This window comes from Gracilinanus agilis, chromosome 4 (assembly GCF_016433145.1).
Source record: "Gracilinanus agilis isolate LMUSP501 chromosome 4, AgileGrace, whole genome shotgun sequence".
Lineage (NCBI taxonomy): Eukaryota > Metazoa > Chordata > Mammalia > Didelphimorphia > Didelphidae > Gracilinanus > Gracilinanus agilis.
In genome coordinates, this window is record NC_058133.1 from 294,368,755 (window position 1) to 294,380,979 (window position 12,225).

At 36.5% G+C, this 12,225-nt stretch overlaps 1 protein-coding gene across 1 annotated transcript in view; it reads right to left on the bottom strand.

Moving 5' to 3' along the window:
• Positions 1 to 1,469: 1,469 nt before the first annotated feature.
• Positions 1,470 to 12,225, bottom strand: part of DST (dystonin) — a 220,727-nt gene continuing 209,971 nt past the window's right edge. Inside the window, exons 81-84 of the mRNA XM_044675918.1 lie at positions 10,637 to 10,839; positions 10,169 to 10,279; positions 5,596 to 5,719; positions 1,470 to 2,731 (exon numbers count right to left, since the gene is read on the bottom strand). Of these exons, the coding sequence (XP_044531853.1) occupies positions 2,469 to 2,731; positions 5,596 to 5,719; positions 10,169 to 10,279; positions 10,637 to 10,839 (701 nt within the window). The 3' untranslated portion in view covers positions 1,470 to 2,468. The remainder of the gene's footprint in view (positions 2,732 to 5,595; positions 5,720 to 10,168; positions 10,280 to 10,636; positions 10,840 to 12,225) is intronic.

Genomic DNA, 12,225 nt, shown 5'->3' on the forward strand with positions numbered 1-12,225 from the left:
GATATGACTTTATTAGTGTAAAAAGTGTTTCGTAATTACTTTCATTTTGTTTCTGGGTTTGTCTTGGCAGGTAAACACCCAAGTATTGTATATTGTCTGCAGTTATTCTAGATGAAATTTCTATTTCATTTATGTTTTGGAAACACATCGGGTGCTAGGAATTAAATATTTTTCTTGTAAAAAGGAACTGCATCAAATGACTCAGTGTCAGGAATTGAGTTTTTCATAAGATTCATGGGATCATGAAAAGTGGATCAAATGATAAAGCAAGGGTTTTAAAAATTAAATCAATCTCATTAAAGATAATCAGATTAACCTTTATGCCCAGGAGCAGTTCCTCAAGAATGCCTTGAAACATTTTAAATCTTCACTGTTCTTATTAAAAATCAAACTTTACCATGAGAAACAAAAGCCATAGCTCTCCAAAAGAAGAATTCAAACTGGGTGAGCTATATATATATATATATATATATATATATATATATATATATCCATGACACTGCTATAATGGTTCACTTATATTTTATCTTTGAAATACCTTTACATGCAAGGGCAGCCCTTCCTCCAGCTCCTTTAACTCCACTGACCAATGGAGATTATATTAACACAGTTATCCCACTGGGAAAAGTAAAAACAGTTTCATGGCTGAGAGTTGTCGTATCCACAGAAGGTTCTCACCTGATATTTGGGGCTAGTGAATAAATGATTTCCATTTAAAACAATAAGAGTTGTTTGATATTGATATCACTAAGGTGTGCAAAGCATTTGCAAATGCCCTCATTAGAGCTTTGCCACAGAGCTGTGAGGTAGGTGCTACAGGTACCATTTTCTCTATTTTTACAGATGCAGCACACCTAAGGCTAAAAGAGATTGAGTAGTGGTAGGTTGTGAACTGTGGTTATTTTGATTCCAAGTTCAATGTTCTTTTCACCATTATTCTGATCACTAACCACTATTCTTGATTTAGGACCAAGGAAAGGTTAATGAGATCTCTCCTGGCATGTCCTATTAAGGGAAGAGGGTGAGAGGATGTGTATGTGAATGTTCTGTTGATATTTTTTTCCTATACTTTTTGCTTTGGGACTTCCTTCAAATCTAACCAACTGTACCAGATCAAAAACATCATCTAGAGTTAGTAACAGGAACATAGACTCGGACTTGAAAAGGCTTTATCAGTCCCCTAGAGTCTGATGCCCTTGTTTTACAGATATCAAAAACTGAGATTCAGAGAGGTTTAGCAACTTGTCTAAGGTGACACATACCAAATGGGAGATATAGCATTCATGCCCAGGTACTCTTAATTCTAAATCTGTCACTCTAATAAATCTAGCATCTAACACATAATAAGTTTAAAATAATCAGGTATGCCATGACGTGTACAAGTGAATATGTTTTATTAAATGCATACTAACATTTTCTATATTATGTGAATATACATAATAAATTAAAACGTATATATATTAAATATAGACATGATATCAGAATGTAATTATTTAAGATGGGAAATTAAGACCAATCCACTTTTTTTCAAAAGTCTCTTTTGGTCACTCCTTTATTATTACCCATAAAAATAATGTAGTACTGATTTTTCCCTAGGGAAAGAAAAAATTAATTCCATAGCATTGTAGGTAAGGGACATATTTTATTTCATAGTTTTCTGCAAGCATAGTTGCTTTGATACAAAATGAGTTCAATGATACAGTGCTACCATCCAGTCAAGCAAAAGAAAACCTCACATTGAAATGAATGCACTTTGTATTGATATTCTTATAGGATAATAGTTTTAATATCCAGAAGGTCTCTGGCCTCCTTTAAAGCAATGGCACAGAAATGCTGCAAGGTATTTGAGTTTTATAGAACTGGCAAGTGCTTGAAGTTACTTTCCAGAGAACTGAGTTTTCTGACAGATTCTGCTTTAAATAACAGTGCCGTGAATGTGATTTGTTTCTTTGTGGTGTTGAGTTTTTGGTGTGTGGCTATGTATGCGAGTGGGTATTTTTGGTTTTTTTTGTAACCCATCTTTTGAAGTTCATTTTAATAATCTTAAAATAGATCATTTCGTGTCTTTTGGCGGTTGTTTCTGTTAAAAAAAAAAAAGAGAGAGAGATGCCATGAGGTATCCCTAGCTGTCAGCTAATGATGGATGCAGTGATGCAGCCTCTCTCGGGTTGCAGACTTACCTGTATATACAGGAATTGAATTTCACATGTAAGTTCTACACATTGCTGTGTACAAATGTTAATATTTGTTAAAAACTCTTTTTTTCCCTTCACATGTGATGTGGTATAACCCCCAAAATATCCAACAAAAAAATTATACAGGTAAAAGAACAAGATAAATACACAAAATAAGGCCATCTGCAGAATTTTAAACTCACCTCTTACAATATTTCACAATAATCTCTACATCATATTTTACAAACTTAAATAGTAAATGCACAAGGAAGGCCCATGGCAGAACCAATCGCACTATCTCTTCGTGGACTTGTCCAGTTTGCTAGCAGGTGATCTCCTCTGCGGTGTGGGGATTCTGGAGGGCTTAGCTGAGCTTGGTCGAGAACCTGCCCGGGGGGTTGGTTTGTTGGCCTGAGGCACAGTTTCCGTTTCTGAGCACACAGATTGGATTTCTGAAATATCAAAGTCAGAGGCATCGCTACCACGGCGACTGCTTGACCTGCTCCCAGCTTTGCTCCCAGCTCGGCTTCCAGGTCTGCTAGGATTTTTCTTGGTTTCTGAGAGCAAAGGGAAGAAAGAAGAAACATTAGTCCTATCACGCCCCATCAGTTGCCTACATGATATTTAATTTCAAGATAGGGTCCTTCTCATAGTAAGTGCCCACAAAACACTAGATTAATTCCATTTCATCCGACAAATATGCTCTCATTAAACTGCTAGGCACTGGGATTGCACAGAAAAAAAATCAAAGGCCCTGTCCTCATGATGTTTACATTCTACTGGAGGATAATAATAATAATGAACAATAATTCCCTTAAATATTTGATACCCTCCATTCAAAAAAAAAATGAGTTCGGGTTGACCCATACTATAATTAACTGTCTTGAGGTAACAGAATTTGAAATATATTTGGAGTTCAAAGCAAGATGCCCAGTACCTATATTCAACTTCAAGGTTTCCTTTTCATAGTTCTATTATTTATGTATTTTATTTATATGTTATATATGCATATTTTATTTATTTGACATTAAACAAGATATAATGGGTGAGAACCTGGCTTTATATAAAAGATAAACTTGGTTATGACTCCTTGCTGTTCATAGCCATTAAGTGATTCATGGAGGCATAAAGCTATCCTAGAGCACTTTAAAAGTAAGATTCTTAGGGGCAGCTGGGTAGCTCAGTGGATTGAGAGTCAGGCCTAGAGACAGGAGGTCCTGGGTTCAAACCCAGCCTCAGCCACTTCCCAGCTGTGTGACCCTGGGCAAATCACTTGACCCCCATTGCCCACCCTTACCATTCTTCCACCTATGAGACAATACACCGAAGTACAAGGATTTAAAAAAAAAAAGTAAGATTCTTATGATCAGAATCTAATCTATATACTACTGTAAAAAGCAGGTTAATTTACTAGCTGTCCTGTCCCCACAAACATTAAGCAGACAGAAGAGCTGCCATTCCCCACACCAGGAGAAATCTGTTACCTCTCTAATCTGTTACCTAATCACTTGCCATTCTACCTTTATTAGGTGGCTTGGCCCTATGATCACAATGAAGCTGCAGAATGGGTCCCATAGAAGTATGAAAAAAAATGCCATTTCCCAAATTTGCCATAGCAAGAATTTGTGACAAATGGCTAATTTAATATCCAAAGAAAATAACTTTCTGCATACTTCCAAAAAATATTTGTAAACTATTTTACTGTTCAATTATTAAGACTGCTAAAAAGCGCCAGTCCTAAATGTTGACATAAATAATTATAAAATCCTATTTATGTACAGCATGGAACTCTTTTAAACACACACACATACACGCACATGAGTCAATAAAAAAATATGGAATTAAGATTGTCCTTTTTAAAAACTTATGGTTTCAAGCATCAAGGACCTCATAGTGTGCAAATTCCTTCAGACATATACCAGTAACTCATTTGTTAGTCTCGGAGTCCTGGCTAAGGAATGGAGAGGTTAAGTGATTTGCTTATTATTATTACATAGCCAGTATGTATTGGAACCAGCACCTTCCTGACTCCAAGGCCAGTCTTCTATTTCATTATGCCATTGCTTTTATTACTTATTAGTTTTTTATTTTATCATGTATTACTTTTATTTATTATTTTGTTACTCCATTGTATTCATTATTCTATTTAACACCTCAGATTGGAAGATATTCTTCAGTGATTGCAGTACTTGAATAGTGTGATAATTAAATTAAGTCTACACAAAGGTGAGAGCACCTTCCAGTTCTGGGAGATCCTAACCCATGTGTGCTAGAGTGAGTAACCAATCAAAATTGGGGCACTGCCCCCTACGCTTTCTCATAGAAAGCATCTATTGTGATTGGACATGTGAATTAGGAGGGAGGAGCAGGAAGTGACGCATAAGTGACCCCTTTAAAAGGAGAGGATCCTCAGTCAGCTGAAGGATTGGGTGGAAGGACCTCTTCTAGTTCATGGAGGAGTGTTGGAATGCTGAGACTCTGGTGGGACCTCTGACTGCTTCCCTCTGAATTGTCACGTGGGTAAGATAGGCTGACTCTCTGTCTCTTTCCTTGGCGTTTCTGGAGGCTCGCCTCTTTAATTGTAAAAAGCCTTGTAGTTAGAAGACTTATTTAATTAACTTTTGTGCCCCACCTGCTGGGCCTCTAAATCCTTACCTGGTCCAGCCTCTGGTCCAGGCCAGAGTTTCTCTCTCTCAATCTCCCCACCTTCAACCTTCCTAATCGTAAATAAATAAACTCCCATAAAAGTCAATTTTGACTTGAGATTATTCCTTAATTGGGGAAATTTCCCCTGGTGACCAGCTTTTAGTATATTGAACCCATAAAACCCCTTCCCCCCCCCTTACAATAGGCAAATTCCACAGTATAATGAATTCTTTTGAATATCAGAACAATTTAAGAATTGATCAATGAGGCTCAAAACCAGTCATTTAAAATCTATAAAAGTGAGGCTAAATTTTTCTTATCAGAAACAACCAATTTGTAATCTCAAAGGACTTACTAATGTGTCACACATCACAGTGAAAATGTAAACTGTTTCCTTGAGCAGTTTTGAAGTCCAAAGCCTTAATAGATGTGTGGAAATTGGTTTACTTTGCTGCTTTAGCAAGATATCTCAATCTTTCCTTATATGTTCATTTAATAGGAATTTAACAAAAATTGCTCCCAATTTCCCAAGAGCCACTGACTTTTTTCTTAACCCTTATCTTTCATCTTAGAATCAATATTGTGTATTGGTTTCAAGGCAGAAGAGTGGTAAGGGCTGGCAATGAGGGCTAAGTGACTTGCCCAGAGAGTCACACAATTAAAGACGTTTTAGAGCAATATTTGAACCCAGGTCTCTAAGCTTGGCTTTCAATCCACTGAGCCACCTAGCTGCCCCCTGAGAGCCACTGACTTCCAATGATTCACAAGCACTCACCTGCAAACTGTGTTCGAACCCGAGAAGCTGCAGTTGTTATCAATCCGCCGTCTTCTCCTGAGTGGAACCCTTTCCCTGATAAATATCCTGGAAGTCGAAGCTTACTTCCCTGTATTGGTGTTCCCTGTATTGACCAATAGAAAGTATTTCATACTAATCCAGCAGCAATACCTTTCATTTCACTTTCTCATATACTTGTCTTTCCCATATTGTTGTCACAGATTTCTTTGGGGAAAGGTAAGAAAAACAAACCAGGCACTGGATTCTCACACTTCTTCCTTCATTCTCCTTAGTTCAACCAGAAACCACTGAAGGAAATACAATTTCAGTGAAGGAAAAAAGCCAGGAAATTGAGAACAAAATTTGATCCTAAAGAGTGAACCTGTAAGTATAGCAGTTAAAGCTGTACTTACCTAATATCATAATATATGGAATGCATGCATTTTAGCAGAGTTTTAAAGAGATATGAAAGTTTTATCATGTTTTATTTATTTATACACCAGACTACTTCTGGGGCAGTGGCCTGATGAGGCTCAAACTTTAAATTCAGCATTTACTATATATGTGTGGTAAAATACCTGGACAAAATTGGGGGAAGGCTTCTTTTAAGTATTTTTAAGGTTCACACTGGATCTTGCAGAAAACCCAAATTAAAAAAAAAAGTTGCAGATACAATTGCTGTATTCAGTGCAAGGTTTAAGAAAAACTAATCCTTCCCAGCCCATTTTTTACCAGATACTAGACATGTCTCTCCCATGACTCCCATTTCCCAACCAAATAGTTAAGACAGACAAACAAGGTTCTTAGAAGTGTAAGAATTTACATGCAGTGAATTATTCAGAGTGAGTTAATCTCTACAAATAATTATACATGCTTGGTTATATTTCTTTATGAAACACTTTACTGCATTAGCACTGTGAGATTATGGATTTGAAAATCAAAAGTCAACAAGACACAGCAACATTGAAAAACATGGTATCAAGATGATAGTAATAAACAGGCATTTTAAAATGATCCTTCCTAGAAAACAGATAAAATCCAGGAGTTTCACTTGTCTTCATTTCAAATTACTGTCTAATTTTTTAAAATTCTAGAAGGTTATTAGGCTCATAAAATTTTATCACATTTCCTTCAAAATTGGTAGAATATTCTTTTTGAAATCATTTCTTTTTTAAAAAAAATTCTGCTAATCTGGAAGGAAATGTGATTAAATTTTATTAGCCTAATAAACTTCTAGTATTTTCAAAAAATTAGAATGGCAATATTATGCTAAATGGTATCACATTAATTAAAATGAAAACCATCATTGCATAATATGGCATAAATATAACTAAATAAGAATATGATTATGCAAATTTTAGAAATTCCTTAGTTTATACTATACTAGGATCACATAAGAAATCACTGAAAGTGAGAAAACTCAGATTGACCCCAAATCTAGTAGTTGCGATATTATCTACTAAAATCCCAGACCTTGTTACAGCATGGAAGAGCTTATTCTCCAAAGCTCTAACAATGAAGTCCAAGTTCTGGTATGCCCTGACCATCTGGAGTGTGGGTTGCTGCCTGACTCAATCCATTGTCTAAGGAACAGCCTCCCTCAAATGCTGGCCATGGAGTAATGAATTTGGGGTGGAGGTGCAGCTCTGCCAACTTATGAAACATGGAATGCAAGTCAATCTGTGTAACTGAGGGGAGTACATACCCAGATGGATGAAATCATATATATTTTAAAGCCTTAGGAACAATGGTGGATATTATACAAAGATACATTCAGAGTTTATCATCAAAAAGACCAGCCTTTGGACAAATCACTTAAACTTGCTTGATGTTTCAGCTTCTGTCATCTGTCAAATTATTCATTTCGGGAGGTTGATGTGACAGTCAATGAAATCAAATGCTTTGAAAGCTACAAAGAACTATATAATTTGGCAAATTATTTCCTCTTTCTTGCATTTTGCAGTCTGACTAGGTGGTCTCAATTCCTTCCAACTCTAAAAAAGGAAATAATCATTCCATGGTCCTATCCCCTGGTCAGAAAACACCTAGAATAGTATTTTCAGTTTCTTGCACCACATTTTAGGAAGAATGATATGGTGGAAAATGTATGGAAGAAAATAATTAGGGTGGTAAAGGACCTTGAGGTCCTTGAGAATCGGTTGAAAAAACTGGGGCTGTTTAGCAAGCTGAAGAAAATCCTTGGAAGGTTGGGGGAAGAATAAAGTCATCTTCAAGTAACTAAAAGGCTGTTAAGTGTAAGAAATATTATTAGATTTATTAAGCTTATTCCCAGAAAGGAGAACTGTGAAGTTACCAAGAGGCAAACTGAGGGAAAATGTCTTAACATTAGAACTATCCAAAGTGGAACAGGATGCTCCAACATGTAGGTGATTTCTCCTAACTGAAGATCTTGGAGCAGAGCTGGATAACCATTTGTTTGGGATGCTGTAGTACAGTTCCTTTTTTGGCCTATAGTTTGAAATTGTGTATGCCTTCATCAGGTCAATTCTAACTTGTGTGTGAATTAAATATACAGGGGACCACCAGATCCTGGAAGTCTCTCCTAACAGAGGTTACAGAGTCATGTGTCATAATTTTGCTAGCATGGCAGGAGAGATTCCTGACCACCAGTAGTCAAAGGACGTGATGTGTAGGGACTGAAGTGACACCCTGGCCAATTAGAAAATCTTCAGGGCAAGGTTTAGAATGAGTTTCTTAAAAAGCCAGCATGTAAAGTGGTCTAGGTCTGTCTCTGCCATTTTGGGGGCTTGTGAAAGGTGCTCTTTTGCAGCCATCCTGGCACTTATCTATGTAAACCATCACTGGCATGGGTTGCAGCAGGTAGCCACCTGGAGGGAACTATGCTGGGCTGGGAATCCAGGAACTCGGTCTCTTGGGCTCTGGTCCCTTCCAGAACTGAAGCCTACTTTTTGACTGGCCTTAGTTTGGCCCCTGCTTGTGCAATGGAGTTGGCCCCATGGGGAATCCAAGACCTGATGAAGCACATGGCTTGAGACTAAACGTAGGAAGTTAGGCTGGTAATACTATCTTCTATTTTTCTTTCTTTATCTTTACTAACAAATACTTATAAATTTAGTATAAAGTCTCCAAGATTAATTTTACTTATAACACTTAGAAATATGTAATTTTTTAAATACAAGAATTATGTATAAAAAATAAGGGAATAATTAAATATGTGGTCCTTTTCATGAAATGCCAAAGACAAATGTTGTAAGAATTTTCTAAAGATTATATTGATGTGTGATTATCTTGCTGCCCAAGTCTGTATTATAATAAGAGTCAGGATGGTGGATGGATGGTTGCCTTTAGAATCAGTAATTCAAAGATTCAAGTCTTGCTTCTGAAAAATGCAATTTATGGGAAATGGGAAAGTCAATTAACCTCTATGTGCTCTAGGCAATTTTCTGAGACCAAGTTAAAAATGGTGGAGAGAATTCTCCCTCTCTAATAAAATTCCAAGTCTGAACCTTCCTTTTCCCCTCAAAAACATATGCACTACTTCTCATTATAAGAAATGTTAGTTTAATCATTGTTTAGTCTTGTAAGAACTTACATGCACTCAACTCCCTACTATTCTCAATAAAGTCTATTGGTTTGGTCAGTTTTTGTTGATAAATTTTTATGTAATGGAAGGCTCCCTAAGAACTATATCATGCAAAATGACTGGTTCTTGTTAATGTCAGATGACTTTTTTTTTTTGCTTCTTCCCATGAGACACTATTTCCCTTCCCAGCTATGAATGATGGAGTCAATTTTGCAATAATTTCATATCTACTACATATGCTTTATGAGTCAAAGATGTCATTGAAGACATGTAATACAAATTTCCCCTTGGGTATTGGCAATGATTTAGAATCAAGGTCAAGTCACAGGACTGATTTGGTGGATGGAGAACCTGCCTTTTTACTTCTCCCCAATTTCTCCTTCAGAGAAAAGTGCCAATGCATAGTATTTGTCCTCTCACTTTATTCTGGGTGGCAACTTTTCTATTTGCAGTCTTGTGTCTCCCAAAACTTGTTGCCAGCATTAAAATGGGACTAAAAGAGGTCAAAACTTTCAGGTGAAAAGATTTTTATGCCCTGAATGACATATCTCTGTTATAACTTCTATTTTCAGCTAATTCATGTGCTACATGTTTCTTAATTAGAAATGTAGTATTGTAAATGAATTTTGAATGATCACCTTTTGATTTCAAGGGAAATACACATTCACAACTGCCATGGCAATTCAGTAAAGTGTGCTCTGGGCCATAAATGCCATGAGAAATAAGAAATACTTATTTCTAAATTGTCTGATTGGTAGCCCCTTCTAAAATATTATGATTGATAACCTCGGAAATATAGCAAGAATTCTGAAGGTGATGAATTTCTGGAAAATGGCATGAAACTTTAACACTAAATATTGTTATACAAAGAAGATATTCATTCTTTAGAAGTTCAAAACAAAGGGAGTCATGATTCCATAGGTACAAACCAGAGAGGAGTGCATGCTAGTTAGTGACCTGTTAGTTTTAAAGAAATTGGTCAGTCTAGACTCTAATTCCTTACTATACCTCTGCAGATGACACTTGAAAGTCTGAGGATTCTGCTGGTTTAGAAGGAGTTGACGCTTTGCTGTTCGTCAACCATGGTTTACCATAATTGCGTATTAAAGGTTGGACTATCTGTATGAAACAATGGCAAATCAAATATAAAGGCAAGCAGGGGAAAAAAGCAAAACAATAGAAAGAGATCACTAAAGCAAAGAGATCACATTTCATAGTAGGAATAGACATAATAATTAAACAAGCAGGAAAGTCAGATGGCAAATCATTCACAAAGATGAATCAAACAGAAACTGTAGCACCTAAACAAAGACCTTCCTTTGCAGCTCCAAACACACCACAGAATAACAGTTTGGTGACACATGAGAAACTGTGAAACATTTATCACTCTAATTTGAGAAGGTCCACTTAGTATTTGAGGTCATGATGAATCTAGTTATTCTACAAAGAGAAAACCTTTTCTGAATTGACTCCTACCTTAGGAGTGCTAATCATGGGGGCTGGAGGTGAGGCCACCTGACCAGCAGGACTGGACACTGATGTTGATCTATTAGGTGAAGCTCCTCTGGATGATGGCCGTGATCTCCGCCCCTTGGGTCGGAAAGCTGCCATAGTGGTCTGACTGGCACCATCTGCTAAAATGAACTTTTCACGGAGTTCCATGTTGGTTCTTCCTTTAGCTAAAGAACACACAAGGAAGAAAATAAAGGCATTTAAATGAAGAGGGGAAATTCAATGAATACATTGGTCAAAACATTTCAAGACAATTATCTTTTTTGCCATGCTTGCTCTAACCCAGCTCAACAAAAAGTCAAATGCATCACTCTATAATGCATTTGTTTTGGACATAGGTAAGTACAAAAGGATAGCGTGCTTATTCTAATACTTCACACCAGCAAGAACAACCCACTATTTAAAAGAGTCAGCATGAAAATGGAAAGCCTACATGCTAACATACCCTTAATCCATCAGCCAGAGATATGTAGATAGCATTACCTGTTTTACCTTACTAAGCTGACTAGCCCATTAGTCAGGGACTGCATCTTTTGCATGTACCAGGTAGGGTAAAGGAAATTGCCAGTAGTTTAAAAATATTTAATTCATCCCAGAATATTTCAAAAGAATGAGAACTGGCTTGTTAATTAAAACCACCACATAAAATTAAGTCACAGATTTTCCCTCATTAAAATAAAGTAGCAAATATTTTCATTTGGCACCCTGAAAAAAGTAAGCTTTACCAACATGCAATAACAAAAACCAGACCCAAACTTCAATGAAATAATCAGTGGTGCACCACTTATACAAACACATATACACACAGAAAACATTCCACAAGAACTGGACAGGCAACGTTAGCACTGTATTTGATCAGTGTAGATGATCACTGTATTTGTAACAAAATTGTTAGCGTGTCAAATTTTTGGATACTGAACTCAAAAGCACCAGCCCAGTTGGACATATGTTAAGCCATACGCAATGAATGAAGCATGTTATTTAAAAAAAAGATTAAAGCAAGAATGTAAAAAGAAGGAAAGAGAAAAAGAGGGAAGAGGCAAAGAGAGGGGTTGCCAACCTATAGTAGGCTGAGTAGTAGTAATTGAAGAGTTTGATTCCGAACGTAACATTTTACTCCCATGATGATGAACTAGAAAAAATGACATAGGATACCAATCACATTAAAGAATCTCATTAGCAGGAAAAGAAAACAAGTATAGTAGTTGCATATGCAAAGGACTTCTACTTCTGGGCTGTTAGGACACATTCTAGAAGAAGAAATTCCTTAGTAATAGGGGAAAAAATGCAGTTTCCCTTTGAGGGAAAAAGAATTACCTGCAGTTACTCTGACTGGCTTTCTAACAACCAACTCCATAAAAGGTGATATATGTTAAGTCAGTTTCTGTGACAAAGACCGTATTAGTTTAATCTGAATTATTTAAAGGCAGAGATAGGGCAAGTTGGAGAGTAAAAAAGAGGGAGTATACATTTTTCTTGCAGTGAGTTCCTATCTATTTTTACTTAATTTATTCTGAGGATTTTACCCAAATGAAGGCTAATAAGGTATATAT